This window comes from Primulina eburnea, chromosome 1 (genome assembly GCF_022965805.1).
Source record: "Primulina eburnea isolate SZY01 chromosome 1, ASM2296580v1, whole genome shotgun sequence".
NCBI classification, from domain to species: Eukaryota; Viridiplantae; Streptophyta; class Magnoliopsida; order Lamiales; family Gesneriaceae; genus Primulina; species Primulina eburnea.
Genome location: NC_133101.1, coordinates 26304669 through 26321623, shown reverse-complemented (window position 1 = coordinate 26321623; position 16955 = coordinate 26304669). Strand labels below are relative to the sequence as shown.

The following is a 16955-nucleotide window of genomic DNA, read 5'->3' as shown; positions in this document are numbered from 1 at the left end:
ACAGTTGTAGCAGGCATTTGATTCATCTTTGGAGTTGTTCTTTTGGTATGGATTCTGGAAGTTTCCTTGATTCTTTCTCATGAACCTTCCAAATTTTTTGATGAACAATGACATAGTATCACTGCTCAACTGATCAGCAGATTTCTCGACTGAACTGATTGGTTCTGTTCTGACAGCAGCTAGAGCAGTTGTGGCTGCAGGGGTAGATGATTCTCCTTCTCTGGTCTGCAGCTCAAATTCATAAGCCTTTAAATCAGCAAACAGATCATGAAGTTCAATATGGTTCAGATTTTTGGACTCCCTCATTGCCATGGTCTTGACATCCCATTTCTTGGGAAGACCTCTCATTACCTTCAGTGCAATCTCTTTGTTAGTATACACTTTTCCAAGTGCATTTAACTCATTGATGATACTGCTTACTCTTTCATCATACTCGTGCATTGATTCTCCTGCTTTCATTTTGATGTTATCAAACTTTTGATCAGCAACAGAAAGTTTATTTTCTTTGGTTTGATCATTTCCTTCACACAGCTGGATCAGCTTTTCCAAAATTTCTTTGGCTGACTTACACATCTTTATTTTGCTGAAGGTTACTTTGTCCAGCGTTTTGTACAGAATGTCTTTAGCCACATTATCAAGATTTGCTTTTTTTTTATCTTCAGTTGTCCATTCTTCTCTGGGATTTTCTATTCTTTGTGGTGCCCCTTCTGTTATGGCAACTGCTGTATTTGTTTTTAGAATCTTCATGGGTCCATCAGTTATGACATACCACATGTCATCATCTTGTGCAGTTCAATGAGCATGCATTCTGATTTTCCAATCATCAAATTCTTCTCTGGAGAACATAGGAATTTTGTTGAATGAAGTCATGCTAGCAAGTTTATAAATCAAAAGTATTCAAGAACAAGATTCAACCGCTCTGATACCACTTGATAGGATCGATTAACGTATCAAGAGTGTTTAGAAGGGAGGGTTGAATAAACACTCACAATTAAAACTGGTCTTTTCGAATTTTGAGTTCAGTTTGGTGACAAACTGATTCTCGGAATCTTGCTGGTCAATGACAATCAGTTAAACTAAAGTAGTTGCGGAAAGTAACTGACTGAAAGATATAATACAAAACTGAAATAAAATACACAAGGATTGTTTTTGGATGTTCGGAGATTTCAATTACTCCTACGTCACCCCTTCTATCTCAAGGATAAGATTTCCACTAAAAGACTTTGATCGAATACAAGATTTGTACTGACCCACTTCAGTTTGAACTTATCACTGCCAAAAGCTGAAACTCTTAGTATTACAAAATATTCTCAGTGCGTAACTGATCTTAGCACTATCGAATTTAACGATTATTACAAAGTGCTAGTGAGCCCAACTTGTAGCCTTGACTGCTACGAATAAACCAAGTAAGAGTGAGCTAAGATTTTGGCAGAGTAACAGCAAGCTTTTTATATAGTGATCTTCTTTTTATTCAGCTGTTCTTCTGTCATATTTATAAGCTTCCTTTCCGACGGTAACTTGAGATATATTTGAATCTTTGTATCCGTTGATTGCCACTTCATTATTCCTTGGTCATTGTTTGCTTCATTTATTGTAATGTGGCGTCTTAACTGCTTTAGCAGAAATGCGTTGTTCTAAGCTGTATTGATTGAGGTGCGCCTTTCATATTCAGTTGCAGTCTGCTATGTCTCTTTGTCGGTTGAATGTTCTTTCCCGAGACATGTTTAGTTGAAGGATGCTTAGCTTAAAAGCATACGGCTGAATATATCAACTGGTCGGTTTCTAACTGATCAATTTTCTTTATTAGATCTGCTAATTTAAGTTGTTAAGTCCAGTTGCTGAATATAATTGTGCGTATCAGTTGGTTGATCAGTTTGTCAAACTCCAGAATTTAGAGTTTGGTTTTCAACAAACTCCTGAAAGTTTACTGAATTTTGGTTTATCAATTTCAGCTAGTTCTTATCTATGTTTTGGAGCATCTTTCGGTAAGTGAGCTTTTTTATTATTATTTTTCCTAAGTGGACTTGTGTTATAAATTAATTTATGTAATTATTTCAGTTTTTGAAAGCATTGTTCGAGCATGATTTTTGTTCACGACATATGTTCCTTCACAATTTGTCAAATTTTATGTTCAAGTACTGTTAGGATTCAATTGGATATGAGAAAGAATTTCTGAACTAAGGCTCCTATACGGTGGGATTATAACCATTGCACGTCATCACTCTTTATAAGATTAACATATAGGAGAATGATACGAGTAAAACCATATAAAAAAATATGACTTTCAATGCTTTCACATGTCATGCTGTATGCTTTCATGTTTAAAGTGCACATTGTGCTCATGTTCAAAAATATGTTGCGTACTTCCCTTGTAATTTTTGTAATTATCACATGTATGTACTTGTTCTGTCTTCAACGACCTCCACTTGTTGAGTATTTTTCAACATACTCAAATCTTATTCTCCCTCCAAAAAAAAAGTTGGAGGAACAATCGAGGACGAGGAACAAGATGTTTAGGGGCTGGTGACAAAGACTGAGGATTGGTTTCCCATATTTTATTGTGTTATTTCAACTTTTACTTTAAATGTGAAATGCTTCCGCAAGTTATATTATGTTGTGAGATTTTATGCTGTAAAAATAATGTTATTTATGAAATAAAATGGTTTGGTTTATAATGTGTTACGAGATTTGTTGTTTGGAGATTATGTGAGTGTTGAACAACATCGATATCTATACGTATCGATCTTGGAATGTGACACGCTCTTATCTTTGTAATTTTTAAATTAAAATATTTTTATTAATATATACATTTTAAATTATTAAAATTTCATATTTTGATATTATTAATTTATATAAGTTTTACTATAAAGTATAAGTTAATTATTTCCATAAATTAAGAACATAATATTGTCACAAATATAAATCAATAATAAACATAAACATAAACACAGACACAAACACAAAGTTCCAAAAGTACTTAAATATTAAGTTTTAAAAAATCAAAATACGAACATACAGCTTATTTTCGTCAAGAATTGTGTTCTTTGCACTTACAAGCGCCAAGAGTTTTCTAATCTATAGTGAAAAAAAAAAATTAAGATTATTCCGATTCAATTTTGTAGTTGAAAAGGATGACTAAAAACACATGATACCAAACTTGAGATAATGTATGTATAAGCTTAATATTTGGCTTTTTATTGATTATTATAACAAATAATAGTTTTCAACTAGATTCAAGATTTAGTTGTACAAGTGACTCCACTGCGAGTATCTAATGTGACCAAACCCGCGCAAATTTCATGCAAATAACGTACACATTCATGTGATTGTCGACATAATTTCAGATGACCCACCACTCTTTAGCATAGAATGACCACACATACCCCAAAAACAGAGCATTGATCCCATATACGTATGCCAACACTCGAGCTTGTGAAACTTCACGAGTGTAATAAAACCAGAACAGGAACTGCAGGGGGCAAGACTCATAGAAATGCATCCTTCTCAAGAAGCTTCAGTACCTCGTTTTGGTCATTTAATTTGGCAACCTCTATCGGTGTCTTTCCATCCAAATTCTGAAGAGTGCTGCATAAACCAAGAAAAGCAAGGGTGTTAGAAGGAAAATGTGCAAATTAAATCCGGGGGGATCGATCAGAAAACATGCTTACACAGCTGCACCGTTGCTCAACAAAAGCTCCACACAGTCCTTTCTCCCATAACCGGCTGCATAGTGAAGAGGAGTGTTCTTATTCTTATCCAGAGCATCAACCTTAGCCCCAGCATCTAGAAGAATTTGAGCACATTTAACCTAGACCAGAGACGTTCAGCTTTTGGGTAAGTAATCAGCCCAACAAGTCCTAAAACTACACGGCAGGAGTCATAAAAGGTAGCATACGAAAGAAAATAAAAAAAAAGGAAATCCAAGCATAGATGGTCAGTGAACTGATGAATCTAAGGTTGTAGGAATGAGAAAGAGGAGGATTCTTTTGCCGGTTTTTCAACTACCTCTCCATATCCACATGAAAAATGCAGCGCAGTCCGTCCCTCAGAGTCTTCTTCATCCTTGTCAGCACCACCGGCTAAAGCCTTCTTCAATGCCTAATTGTTGATTAAAAAGTCAAACATACTAAAATTCGGGCTTATAATCAAAATGAGAACAAGAAAATATTTGTAAAATAAAAAATTATTAATGACAGCCGAGCAGAAAAGCAAAGTCCTCAATGATTGGAAACACTTTGACAATCGATTTCAGTAAACTGTAACTTTAGGCAACGAGGATCTGAGAAACCATGATTATAAATGTAGCTGATAAGTGCAAGTTTTGCACTTAATTAGTGATGAGAATCAAACTGAATTATAATAGTTTTGGACAGAATCATTGCGTAGTTTTGTTCAGTGTTGTGCTTGCAGGATAAAAGAAATCTAAAAGACGATTGAGATGTTTAAAGGAGGAGATAAAGACTACGAAGAGAAGGAATGAAGAGTCCAATGAGTGTAAAAGATGTGTGAAGTCGAGTCTACACGCCTCAGCAGATCATAGGCACCTAAGTGTGGAATTATGGAGAAACAAAGCTAAATTTTGTGGCTTCAGCGCCTCAGCACCACTTGTTAGGCGCCTCAGCGCTTAAGCCACTCATTGTTTAGTTCGGTATGGAAATTAGGCACCCCAACGCCGATGTCTGGGAAACTCTATTATGGAGAGTTATATTTGACATGCCATCAGATTTTAGAGGGGAAGAGAGACAAAAAAAACAGAGAAAGACTCAGAGAATTGTACGAAAAAGATTATGAACTAATTCTATTTTCTAGAGATCAACGGAGCTTGATCGAGACTATGTTTGAATTACTGATACATACATAAATTAATCTCTTGTCATTTATTTGTGTTTGTTTTTTATTAATACTTTCGAATTAGTGGTCATAATTTGATTGAACAAATTATTGATATCCATCTCTCGATAGAGAGGATTGAAATTATAATCGTAGGAAACACATCTTTGGATGTTTTTATTGTTCTAAAGGCATATGACCACATTTAGATCCTGGTAAGAACATCGTTTGCATCTATTGTTGGTACTATATTTTCAATACAAATACTAAAAATCAGTAGTAAATAAGTAGAAGGATTTTAGTGTCCGTGGTCAATCAACGATTTAGTTTTAATAGTGTAATCGTAGTAATAATTTATTATAGCAAAGATCCAGTGAAATCGTATCTTTAGATTCATTCTCTACTTAATTTATTCATCTATTTGCTTGTGTTTGTTTTCTTTAATTCGTTAATAATTGAGAACATTATTGAATTTTCCAAATAAAGTTCAATTATCTAATTTCGGTACTTACTATTTTAATTATACACTCCCCATGGAAACAACATCCGTGCTCATTCATACACTAAAACTTGACATTGTATACTAGCGGTGAGCAAAAGTTGCAACAAGTTTTTAGCGCCGTTGTCGAGGCTTTATTTTATTTATATTAATATTGTTACCAATTTGTCGTTACTTTAATTTAGAGTTATATTACTCGTATTGTGCATTGTGGAAACTCAAAGTCTCGATTCGTTGCTTTCTGATCTAGAAATTGAAGGCAGTGAAAGCCTTGAGAAAAGCACGAAGAGAGAAAGTAAAAGCAACGGCTGAAAACAAAAAGCATAACGAGAATCCACCCCCTGCTGGAGTACCTATCAGCAAACTACTCTGGCATAGCTCGTGAAACCATCAATGCCAACAACTTTGAGCTAAAGCCAGCACTGATCAACATGGTTCGGCTAAACCAGTTTGCGGGATTAGCGACTGCAGATCCGCATCTTCATCTAGGGACATTCCTATATATTACGGAAACGGTAAAGATTAATAATGTTTCTGCTAATTTAATAATGTTTCTGCTAATTTAATAAGATTGCGGTTGTTTTCATTCTCTCTCAGGGACAAGGCAATCACTGGCCCCAGGTAGCATAATCACGCAGTAGGAATTGATAATAAAATTCCTTGTAAAATATTTCCCACATACCAAATCTGCCCAGCTAAAAATCAAGATCAGCACCTTCAGACATAATGAATTTGAGAAGCTTTATGAAGCTCGGGAACGTTACAAAGAACTTCTTAGAAGAAGCCCGAACCATGTATTCAAAGATTGGGTGCAGAACGAGTTATTCTATAATGGTTTAAATTATCAAACTAGAATGGTTGACGCAGCTGCCAGTGGCACATTTTTTGCTAAGTCCCCTGACCAAGCCTATGACTTGCTTGAGTAGATGACCATCAACAGCTATTAGTGGCCCTTTGAACGATCTGGAGCAAGGAGATATGCTGGAGTCTATGCGGTGGATCCTATTACATCACTCACGGCCCAAGTGTCTGCACTAACTACACAGATTGCAGCCATGAACAAAGGAGTTCAGTCTACTTCTAAGGTAGCTACGGTTGCCATTGAAGAAGAGCCTAGCGTGGAAAGAAACAATATACATCAACAATAACAACCGTGGGTATGGAGGCTACCGAGATAACCATGTTCCTAATTAATATCATCGTAGTTCGTGCAACCATGAAAATTTCTCTTACGCGAACAACAAGAATGTGTTAATCCTCCTCCGGGGTTCAATAATCAAAAGGGTGAGGGTAAGCAATCCTTTGAAGACTTGGTAGGTACATTTTGTGGCAGAATCAAGTAAAAGGTTGAGAAAGACTGAATCTCATCTTGACCACATTGAGACGCTTATGGATAACATGAGTGTCACGAAGAACTCTCTAGAGACTCAGATATTCCAAGTTGCGAATGCTTTGAAGGACCAAAATAGAGGTCAGTTTCATAGTAATACTGAGGTGAATCCCAAGGTGTAATGCAAGGCTATTGCATTGAGAAGTAGAAAGGAAGTTGTAGTTAAAGAGGTGAAGACTGAATACAGTGATGAAAAGAAAGATGAAGTACTGGAGAAAAGTTGAAGAGTCAAGGGATGTCCTTGAACATCATCTTTTACCTAAGGCTAATCTCCCTTATCCTCAAAGATTCAAGAAGAAAGTATTAGATCAACAATTTTCTAATTCACATCAGCGTTCCATTTGCCGACGCTTGGGAGCAAATGCCCAATGATGACAAAAAAGAAAAGTCTTCAAGAATACAATATTGTAAAGTTAATTGAAGAGTGCAGCGCCATTCTCCAAAAGAAGCCACCGCAGAAATTGAAAGATCCAGGGAGCTTTAATATCCCTTGTGTTATTGGTGGTTCTCATGTAAATAAAGTCTTATGTGATCTAGGTGCAAACATTAATTTAATGTCTTTTTTCTATTTACAAGACCCTAGAGCTTGGAGTAGTAAAGCCTAGCACAATCACTTTGCAATTGGCAGATAGATTGCTTATGTATCCACATGTGATAGTCGAGGACGTACTTGTGAAGGTGGACAAATTCATCTTCCCTGCAAATTTTGTGATAATGGATGTGGAGGAAGATCAAGATGGATCGTTAATTTTTGGAAGACCGTTTCTAGCCAGTGGGAGAGCATTGATAGACGTACATAAAAGATAACTCACCTTGAAAGGTGGTGGAGAAGCAGTAATGTTCAACATTTACCATGCCATCAGAGGATCCGATGAGGAAAGCACATGCAACAGTGTTGATATTATTGTTATTTGTCTATATTTAGATTGTGCAAGAAAAGAAATTGGTGAAGATCTTTTGGAGAGCTGTCTAGTTTGTTCGACAATGATGGCAATTGATGATGATGATTGGGAACTTAGAGAGCAAATCCTGGCTCTCAACCGTTTCCCAAAAGAAAAAGTGGTGGATGTGAAAAAAAGAAGATATGCCGAAGGATAAAATCAATGAGGTACCACAAGTCACTTGTGAACTCAAGGATTTACCTAAACACTTGTGCTATGCATTTCTAGGCGAAAAGCTATTTATTCGGTATTTATCTCTCCTCTTACTCAGGATGAAAAAGATGAATTGTTGAGAAGGCTTAGGTATTAAAATTGTTAAATGTTGGTTTTATTTATGCTATTAATTATAGTGTTTGGGTGGTCTCACCTGTGCAAGTAGTGCCTAAGAAAGGATGACTGTGGCAAAAAAATGAAAATAATGAATTGATTTCTACTCGTATGGCAACTTCTTGGCGTGTATGTATTGACTATAAGAAGTTGAATAATGCTAAGAGAAAATATCAATTACCACTATCAAATGCTTGATAGCAATTCAGGCTATCTTCATTATTGTTTTTTATATGGCTATTCAGGTTACAATCAGATTACAATTGCTCATGGAGATTAAGAAAAGACCACTTTCACACGTCCATATGGTACATTCGCTTTTAGGAGGATGTCTTTGGCGCTTTGTAATGCACCTACTACGTTTCAGAGGTGTATGATAGCTAACTTTGCAGATATGGTAGAAGAAATCATGAAAGTCTTCGTGTACGACTTCACGGTATTTGACTCATCATTTGATCATTGTCTGCATAACAATTCCCTTGTTTTACAGAGATGCCAAGAAAATAACTTAGTTCTCAATCGAGAAAAATGTAACTTTATAGTTCAAGAAGACGGAGCTGTATGACGCGAGAGTGTCACGTACGGTTTATTTGAGAAGGGTGTGATACCACCACCTATCAGGCCCGACGAGCGGATTGAAAGTTGATAGAGCCAAAGTGGTTGCTAATTAAAAGCTCCCACAACCGAAGAATGTCAAAAGAATAAGGAGCTTTTTAGGACATGTCGGGTTTTATCCCAGATTTATTAAAGACTTCCCTAAAATTAAACCTTTGGGCAATTTATTAGATTCAACGTATATATTTGGCGAGGATTGCTTAAAGGCATTGACAAAATTAAAGAAACATTAGTGATCGCACCTGTCATGATAGTACCTGAATGGAAAGAGCCATTCGAATTGATGTGTGACGCTAGTGACTATGCAATTGGTGTAGTACTAGGACAGAAGAGATAAGATGTTCAGAGCAATCTACTATGCGAATCGCACAGTGGATGCAGCACATGCAGCAATTTGTTACCTATTTGCCAAGAAAGACGCAAAGCCAAGTTAGCTCCTACAATGTGCTCTATATCTGATGTGAAAATTCGTAGGTGAAGCGCCTGATTATCGGCAACTGAGCTTTGACCAAAAAAGAGTTAATTTTTTCTTCCAAAGAGTACCCATGTCCTTTAAATACAGCCCCACACTCGGAAATTCAGAATTATTAGCACTCTTTTCTCAAAACGCGAACACCGACAAGATCTGTCCACTCTCGCCAAAAACATTTCATGCAGTCGATCAACCACATCATTATATATCATATTCTGCAGCCTACAAACTCTGATTCATGCAACAACATCACAAATTTGAGGTTAGGATTTGTCCCAAATCAGGATATATTCGGCCCAGACATCATGCGAAAGCTTGGAGCTTGATTTTTAAATTTTTTGGATAGTACACAACTTACCATTCCTTAGAAACAAGGTATTTGATAAATTGTTGAGATCAACATGTGTTGGGGGTCATTATTGAGACTACTGTGGATGGTGGTATTGAATTTTTTACTACAAATTGTGAAAGATGCCGCCGAAGAAAAAATCAAAGGATGACGTCTCCTCTTCGTCAGTGCCTTTTGATCGGCGATGTTTCTTGGACGCCACTGCTGCTAGCAATTATACGGCACTACTCGAGAAGAACACGCACCGTGAACGAAGGCTAGACATGTCTCGTCCTGACTACTTCATGCTCGTTAATGCCAAAGACCGAGGGCGGGAAAATTTCGTGAAACCTCCGGCAAATGCCGTGATAACGCTAGAACCGAGAATTTTATGCCAATCTCAAAGTGAAACACAGAGATTATAAGGTCAGGATCAGGGTCAGGGGACAGATGGTGGCGTTTGAGTTTTGACAGTGCAACAACTAATGCAGTGTATGGAATGCCTAGCTATGAGAATGGTGGGTATCGAACACTTTGCAGGGCGGATGGTGACGTTTGACATTGCAACAATTAATGCATATGGGATGCCTAGCTATGAGAATGATGGGTATCAAACACTTCTGGGCAAACCAGTTTACTATGAGATAGTCATGTAAACACTGTGTGAGCCAGGAGCAACATGGAAGCTCAATTATGAAAGAGCGATGGTGAACTTCCAAGCAAAGTATCTAAGAACAGAAGCGAATGACTGGCATCAATTTGTAGCCTCGAGGATAATGCCACCTAGTCACACTTGGGATACGACGAAGGAAAGGAGGTGTCACGACCCTTAGCATGCCCCACTCATCGTTGACCACAGACCTATGCAAGTATGCTGGGGTCACTTGGGGCGAATCTGAAGAGTTGTTGAGACCAAAAGCACCAATTGATATATACCATTCAAAGCCGACAAGGAGAACCAAAGAAAGCAATAGTCGGGGAAGTTTCGGGGAGCGGGCATGAGCCTATAACTCTGCGATCCATTGAGGCCCAGCCAAGACCCCGTACAATGAATGAGCGACTTGCTGAACTAAAGAGGAATATGGAGTTGTAGAAACAACAATTTGATTCCCACCACAGAGAGATTACGGAACAGTGGACGCAAATGCGCGCTTATATGATGTACGTGCAAGACTTTACCGCTGCATTAGCCCAGAAAATACCTGACCCCAGTTCCCAGTACATGCCATTCCCACAACCACCTATTGGCCTGCACAGCCAGACGAGAACGAGGCTATGGGAGAGGACAAGGACATGGTTGACGGTGACAACGACGAGTTCTGATGCTCTTCGTAGAGGTACGTGTATCGCTATGCTTTGATTGATTATTGTACATTGGGGCAACGCACGTATCTAAATTTGGGGGTGGTTTAGTTGCCTCGCTGTTTTAGTTGCCTAGCTGATGAATGGTTTGAATTTTTGCGTTTGACTCCTGCAATTATGTCCTAGTGTGTCATACAACTTTAAAAAAAAAACTAGTTTTTTGTCGCGGTAAGTGGTAGTGTCAGGTCGTCGAATTGCTGAATGTGTGGCCAATGATGAGAATGAAATTCAAATGCATAATAAGGGAATAAGTATATGTGCTAACAATAGCTTAGAGTTCACACTCATTACATGCAATGTGCTATGATTATTGATCTCATCGATTTCTAGAAATCATTCACTTACTTGTGATATTGAGTGGACAATTGAGGACTGAAACTTTTGTCAAAATCACATGACGCTGAGTAGATGTTCACAAAAACAAAAATGATCTTGGCGATTATTCAAAATACTTTAGGCATGTGATCATTTGAGCATTTTATCTTTTGTAAGCACTTGAGCCTAAATGAGAATAATGATATCAGTAAATTTTAGCATGATGATTAAAAAAAAAATTAAAAATAATCATTCAATTATTGAATTACACATGATCAGTCATTATGCCTTGATTGGTAAACTGAAAGTAGTCTAGAACTTGATTCAACACCCTTCGAGGCAAAATACGGATAATATGTGACTTAAGAATGATTTAGGCGATCTTTTGAACTATGTGATCATTTCGAGCCTACCAAATGTATAATAAAATTATCATTATTGTCCCACCTTGAGCTTGATGAAAAATCAAATGGAGTGTGCTAAAGGTACACAATAAACCCACATTGTTGTTCTTTCTACAATCTCACATCAACTACCAAAATTTTGAGCTTATACACTAATTCCTACCTAAACCTGGAGAGAAATAAGTCCATTGTGCTGTGAAGACAACAATAACTCCTAGATGCTGACAAGAATGGAAAAATTGGAGAAGTTAGATGAAATATTTGAAAGAATTGAAGGGAAATGAAAAAAATTAAAAGGGAAAAAATGAGAAAAATGGAGGAAATGGTGGATTGCATTACATTACGTGTTGACGAAAAGAGAATTGTGGGTAGATGGAGATAATAAGTTCAATAAAGTGTAGAATGTTAAAGATGAAGAAGTGTGTTAAACGACTAAATCGCTTATTTTTTTCATGTTTTAATTCTCTACCTCTATTGTAGCCCCGAGCCGAAGCCAAACGTTACAAGCTTAAAAGACCTATTAACCTTGTTACATTTATCCAAGTACAGAATCTGACCATTTACACATACACATCTCGAGACATTGAATGACTCTTTGGGGCACTTTTCTTGAATGTCCTTTAAACCAAATGCTAACCAAGAAAGTCCTCTGTGATCAAATAGATGTTAATATTGGTAAAATATAGTTTGAAGCTTAAGTTGAAGAACTCTTGAGTTTGTAAAGTGAACAAGTGAATTTATATTAGGATGTGACTGGGCGAATGGAAACCGGCACGTCACACACACATGTGAACTGTTGAGATGTTATGATATAGAAATGACTTGATGTTTTGTCTCGGAAGCCAAGCTCAATTAAATACTTCGATGACCTAAAGTTGTTACTCGTATTTTAGTTTTTATTTCTTTGTGGAGTCTTTGTCTATTTTGCTCGTGACTAGCAAAAGTTCAAGTTTTGAGAGTTTGATAAGTGTAAGTCAATTAGTGACAAGAATCAAACTGAATTAAGCTAGTTTTGGACAGAATTATGTATGGTTTTGTTTAGTGTTGTGCTTGCAGGATAAAAGAAATTTAAAGATGATTGTTAAAGAAGCAGATAAGACTAAGAAGACAAGGAATGAAGAGTCCAAGAAATCTAAATGATGTGTGGTCAAGTCTAGGAACCTCGGCGCCGAATCATATGTGCCTAAGTGAAAAATTTTGGAGAAACGAAGCTAAAATCCATGGCTTCAGCGCCTCAGCACCACACCATGACGCCTTAGCACCAATGACTGATAAAAGACAGGCGCCATTTTACAGTTCGGGATCCTGCGCGAAATTAACTGAGTCCAAGTCTGCGAAAACTCGATCATGAAGAGTTTTATTTGAGATGCCATCAGATTTTCGAGGAGGGGAAGAGACACGAAAAAACATAGAGATACTGAGAGAATTGACGAAAAAGATTTTGAAGGCGATGAACTTGCAACAAAGAAAAAACGCCGCATCCGAGGACGGAAAAGAAACTTTGGCTTTGTTACTAGTGTTCTTCTCTTCTTAAATTCTTTAGATTGGTGTTTAGATCTATAAACATGCCTTGTTTTTATTTCTATTTCGTTATGAAATAATTCCATTTTCTAGATATCGACATAGCTTGGTCAACTACGTTTAGAATTATCGATACATACATAAATTAATTTCTTGTCGTTTATTTGTGTTTGCCTGTTATTAATAATTTTGAATTACTGATCATAATTTGATTGAACAAATAATTGATATCCATCACTCGGGAGAGGAAATTGAATTTACGATCGTAGGAAACATATCTTTATGTGTTTACATCGTTCGGAAGGCATACAACCACATTTAAAACTTGGTAAGAACAACGTTTGCATCTATTGTTCAGTACAAGATTTTCAATACGAATATTAAAAATCAATAGTAAATAATATATATCTATTTACCACTCAGAAGAGGGAATAGAAGGATTTATTGTTCGTAGTTAATAAACGATTTGGTTTTAATAGTGTAATCGTAGTAATAATTTAATATAGTTGAGATCAAGTGAAATCATATCTTTAAATCCATTCTCTATTGAATTTATTCATCTGTGTTGATTGTCTTTGTTTTCTTTAATTCGTTAATCACCGAGATCATTATAGAATTTTCTAAATAAAGTTCGACTATTCTAATTACGGTACTTAGTATAAATTTAATTATACATTTCCTATAGGAACGACATTTTTGCTCATTCATATACTAAAACTTGACAACATATACTTGCGGTAAGCAAAAAATGCAACAGTAGTTTTCAACATAATATCGCTAGGAGTTACCTCTTCATCACCAACACTAGCTGTGTTGTGGACAATGGATTCCTCATCATTTACCTCCTCTGCTTCGTCTTCCTCAGCAGCATCACCAGCAGATGTGGCACCTTCTCCTCCAACAGCAAATCCCATAGCCTCACCCAACTTCTGGAGAGCCTCTTTATCATTCCAGTATCTAATTATGATATTTATCAGTGGTGGACATGCCTAGTAATGACCAGTTCCACAATAGTACCAAGAATAAAAATGTATCAAAATATTTTACCAGCTATACTGTAGGCACAGGAATAAATCCTAAACAATTTTTTTGAAACTATAAAAATATCAGTTGACCAGGCTAAAAAATTTCTAGGTTTTTAGTTGGAATGAATCATAAATTTTTCTACTTCTCATGGAGTAATAACAGAACATCAGTTCAACTAGAAAACAAGAGCTGAAAAACAAACCGTAATCCTTCTAACATTCAAATGTGATATAAAATATCTTTCTAATTGTAAAAACACGGCAAGGTACATCCATAGGCCAACAGGAACACCCATCATTTTGCAGGATGAATTATAGATCTCCCTAACATAATAATAATTACTGGAAATTGCAGAATATGCTGCATAATTCATGATGTTTTACATTTGAAGCTCATTAAAGAGAACCTCTCGATCTTTTGGTTTATTTGTTGGGAGAGAACCTCATATCTCGTAACACAAGATTGTGAATAATTTTTCTTATCATTTTATTGATTTAATGCACCAATATATGGAGTACATACAAAAGATAACATTATCTTAACCAAAATAAAAGATCATCTTATCCTAACAAAAAATAAAAGATTACTATATTCTAACTCAAAATCCTAAATATGAGACTTATCTACTTATTCAAAACTTAACTAGATAAAAGATAATAATTAAATAAAAGATAGCAATCGGCTTAGAACCTACTTTATTTGGATTTCCCACAGGCAAATCTTCTTTGTTTGGGCCAAGGAGCCCATGACACATTAATTTTCTTGAGTTAGAGGACATATTTAAATCTTTCAACCTCTTTAATTTCCAGCTCAACTATCAGATGGATCTTACTTCGAAAAAATGATAGTATGTCATCATCACGTAACCATACCAGACTAAAATAAATCAGAAAAAGATATAACCTCATCATAGCAGCAGGACCCCCAGTCTCGATCTCTTCCAATATAGGCTTCAAAGATGGATCTTCCTTCACACGGGCCATTCGTTCTTCAAGTTGTTCTTTATTAGCTGGATTTGTCATACTCTCAAGCATGCCAGACATAGCTGGATCCTGCAGAAAAATGAGAATGATACAATTTTTATGACTTCATATAAAATGAAACGCTAGTTTGTAGGAAATAAAGGAAATGTAACCCTCAATACCTGCATCAATGAGTTTCCAAGCCTCTCAGCCATGGTCATGAATTGAGGATTTTCCATGACTTTTTGCATTGTCGACATATACTCTTGCGAATCAAAGTTAGGGATGCCATCTTCAAATGCAGCACCTTGAAAGGTTTTCTGTAGCTGTTCTGCCATCTGATTAAATGAAGGATCCTTGGCTATCTGTTCGGCTAATTCCTTGATGCTTGGGTCCTGCACAAACTCATTATAGATTAGAGAACGAGGATATAAAATTATCATATTCAATTAATACTTTCGATCATAAAGCTGATTAATCCACACTACCCTGAAAATATCATTGACCATTAATTACTGTTACTTAACCATTAGATGCTCCAAGATAAACATTACTAACATATGACACAAGAAAACATCATAATTCTTTCTGTGTCCCTCTCAAGACATGAATTAATTTTTATGGCTTTCAGTTCAATACACAATAAAATAAGCAGTTTCCCAGTTGTTTAAGTGCAGAAACACCTGCTCGTGAATAGAATTCAAATTTTAATCAAGTTAGAGCATAAATAATTATCCAAGTAAACCAATCAACAGCAACAAGTTCTAAAAAAACCACTGACACGTAGTTGTCCTTCACGAAGAAGAAACTAGTGAAGAGCTGACATTAACATGCTACAAATTCACCATAACACTTTCTCAATCTACGAAAGGCCACAAGTGATAAGGAAAGTATACATACATTAAGCAGTCCCGTCATAGCAGAGAAATCAAAAGGATTTTGCATTTCAGGAAATGAAGCAGGGATTGCACTGGCCTGCCCAGATGGTGCCCCCCCAGAAGCTGAAGGAGCAGGAGTTCTACTTTTAGGCGCATCAGACTTCTGCTCTGAAGAACAGAAACGTAGTTTTTCAGACATTCAGCATTCAAGTTTTCTGCCTAACGGCAAAAAAGAAAAAATCATTCTTAAAACACATACTCATGGACTAAATAAATTTCTGAAAGAAAAGAGATCAAAGAACGCGCATAAAACACACTTTCAGCTCAGATAACATACCATCTGTAGGAATCGGAGGATTTTTTGCTGCCTGAACAACAGCAAATCAATTATCAGTCAAATCAACAGCAGTAAACAAGTGAAAACTGGAATTCATAAAATCAATTAGAATTTTTTTATTAACATAAACTTCGAAAAACCTTGAATAACTGAATCAATAATAGGAAAATCACTAATTACTCCAATATATTGACAGAAAATGGATCTTAAAGAAGTTGAAACCCAAGTCAACAACCGGACTCCAGATCGAACAATCTACTTTCAGATAAAAATTTCTGAACAACTCGAAACGAGCACAAATTTAGCAATAATACCTCGGACATGGCTGCGAAATCTGAAGGAGACGTGTTGGATCCTTTGCTTCGAGTGACGGAAAGAAATCTGCAGAAGACACGAAGCAATGGTTTGAGGTGAAAAAATGGGATAATATAGAAAATAATATAGGACACGGCAATGGGTCACCTCGCCTTTACAGGGTGGATTGAGAGGTCACTTATCTGTTTTGATTTAGGGCCCGCTACAAGTTTTATGGGCCTGATAACTGGCCTAGCCCAAACAAAGATCAACTGCCCATTTTGGGTATGCCGACAAGAAAACACATCATTGTTTGACTCATTGGACATTACGATGAACGATATAGTGTTAAGGAATTGCTATTATCTTAGAGTTTTGGTGATCGATCAAATCAAAACATCACTTAACTGTTTCAGGAAACAGCTGCAATCTTCTGTGTATAACAGGAACCAGT

At 36.5% G+C, this 16955-nt stretch overlaps 1 protein-coding gene across 1 annotated transcript; it reads right to left on the bottom strand.

Annotated features, from left to right (window-relative positions):
* Window positions 1-3174: 3174 nt before the first annotated feature.
* LOC140829634 (ankyrin repeat domain-containing protein 2B-like) lies at window positions 3175-16666 on the bottom strand. The gene is made up of 9 exons (XM_073192943.1): window positions 16522-16666; window positions 16208-16238; window positions 15893-16038; window positions 15175-15387; window positions 14934-15082; window positions 13793-13961; window positions 4006-4098; window positions 3669-3808; window positions 3175-3585 (listed from the first exon to the last, which is right to left on the bottom strand). Exons 1-9 carry the CDS (start codon window positions 16528-16530, stop codon window positions 3486-3488), a joined length of 1050 nt encoding a protein of 349 aa, XP_073049044.1. The 5' UTR covers window positions 16531-16666; the 3' UTR covers window positions 3175-3485.
* Between the last annotated feature and the right edge of the window lie 289 nt (window positions 16667-16955).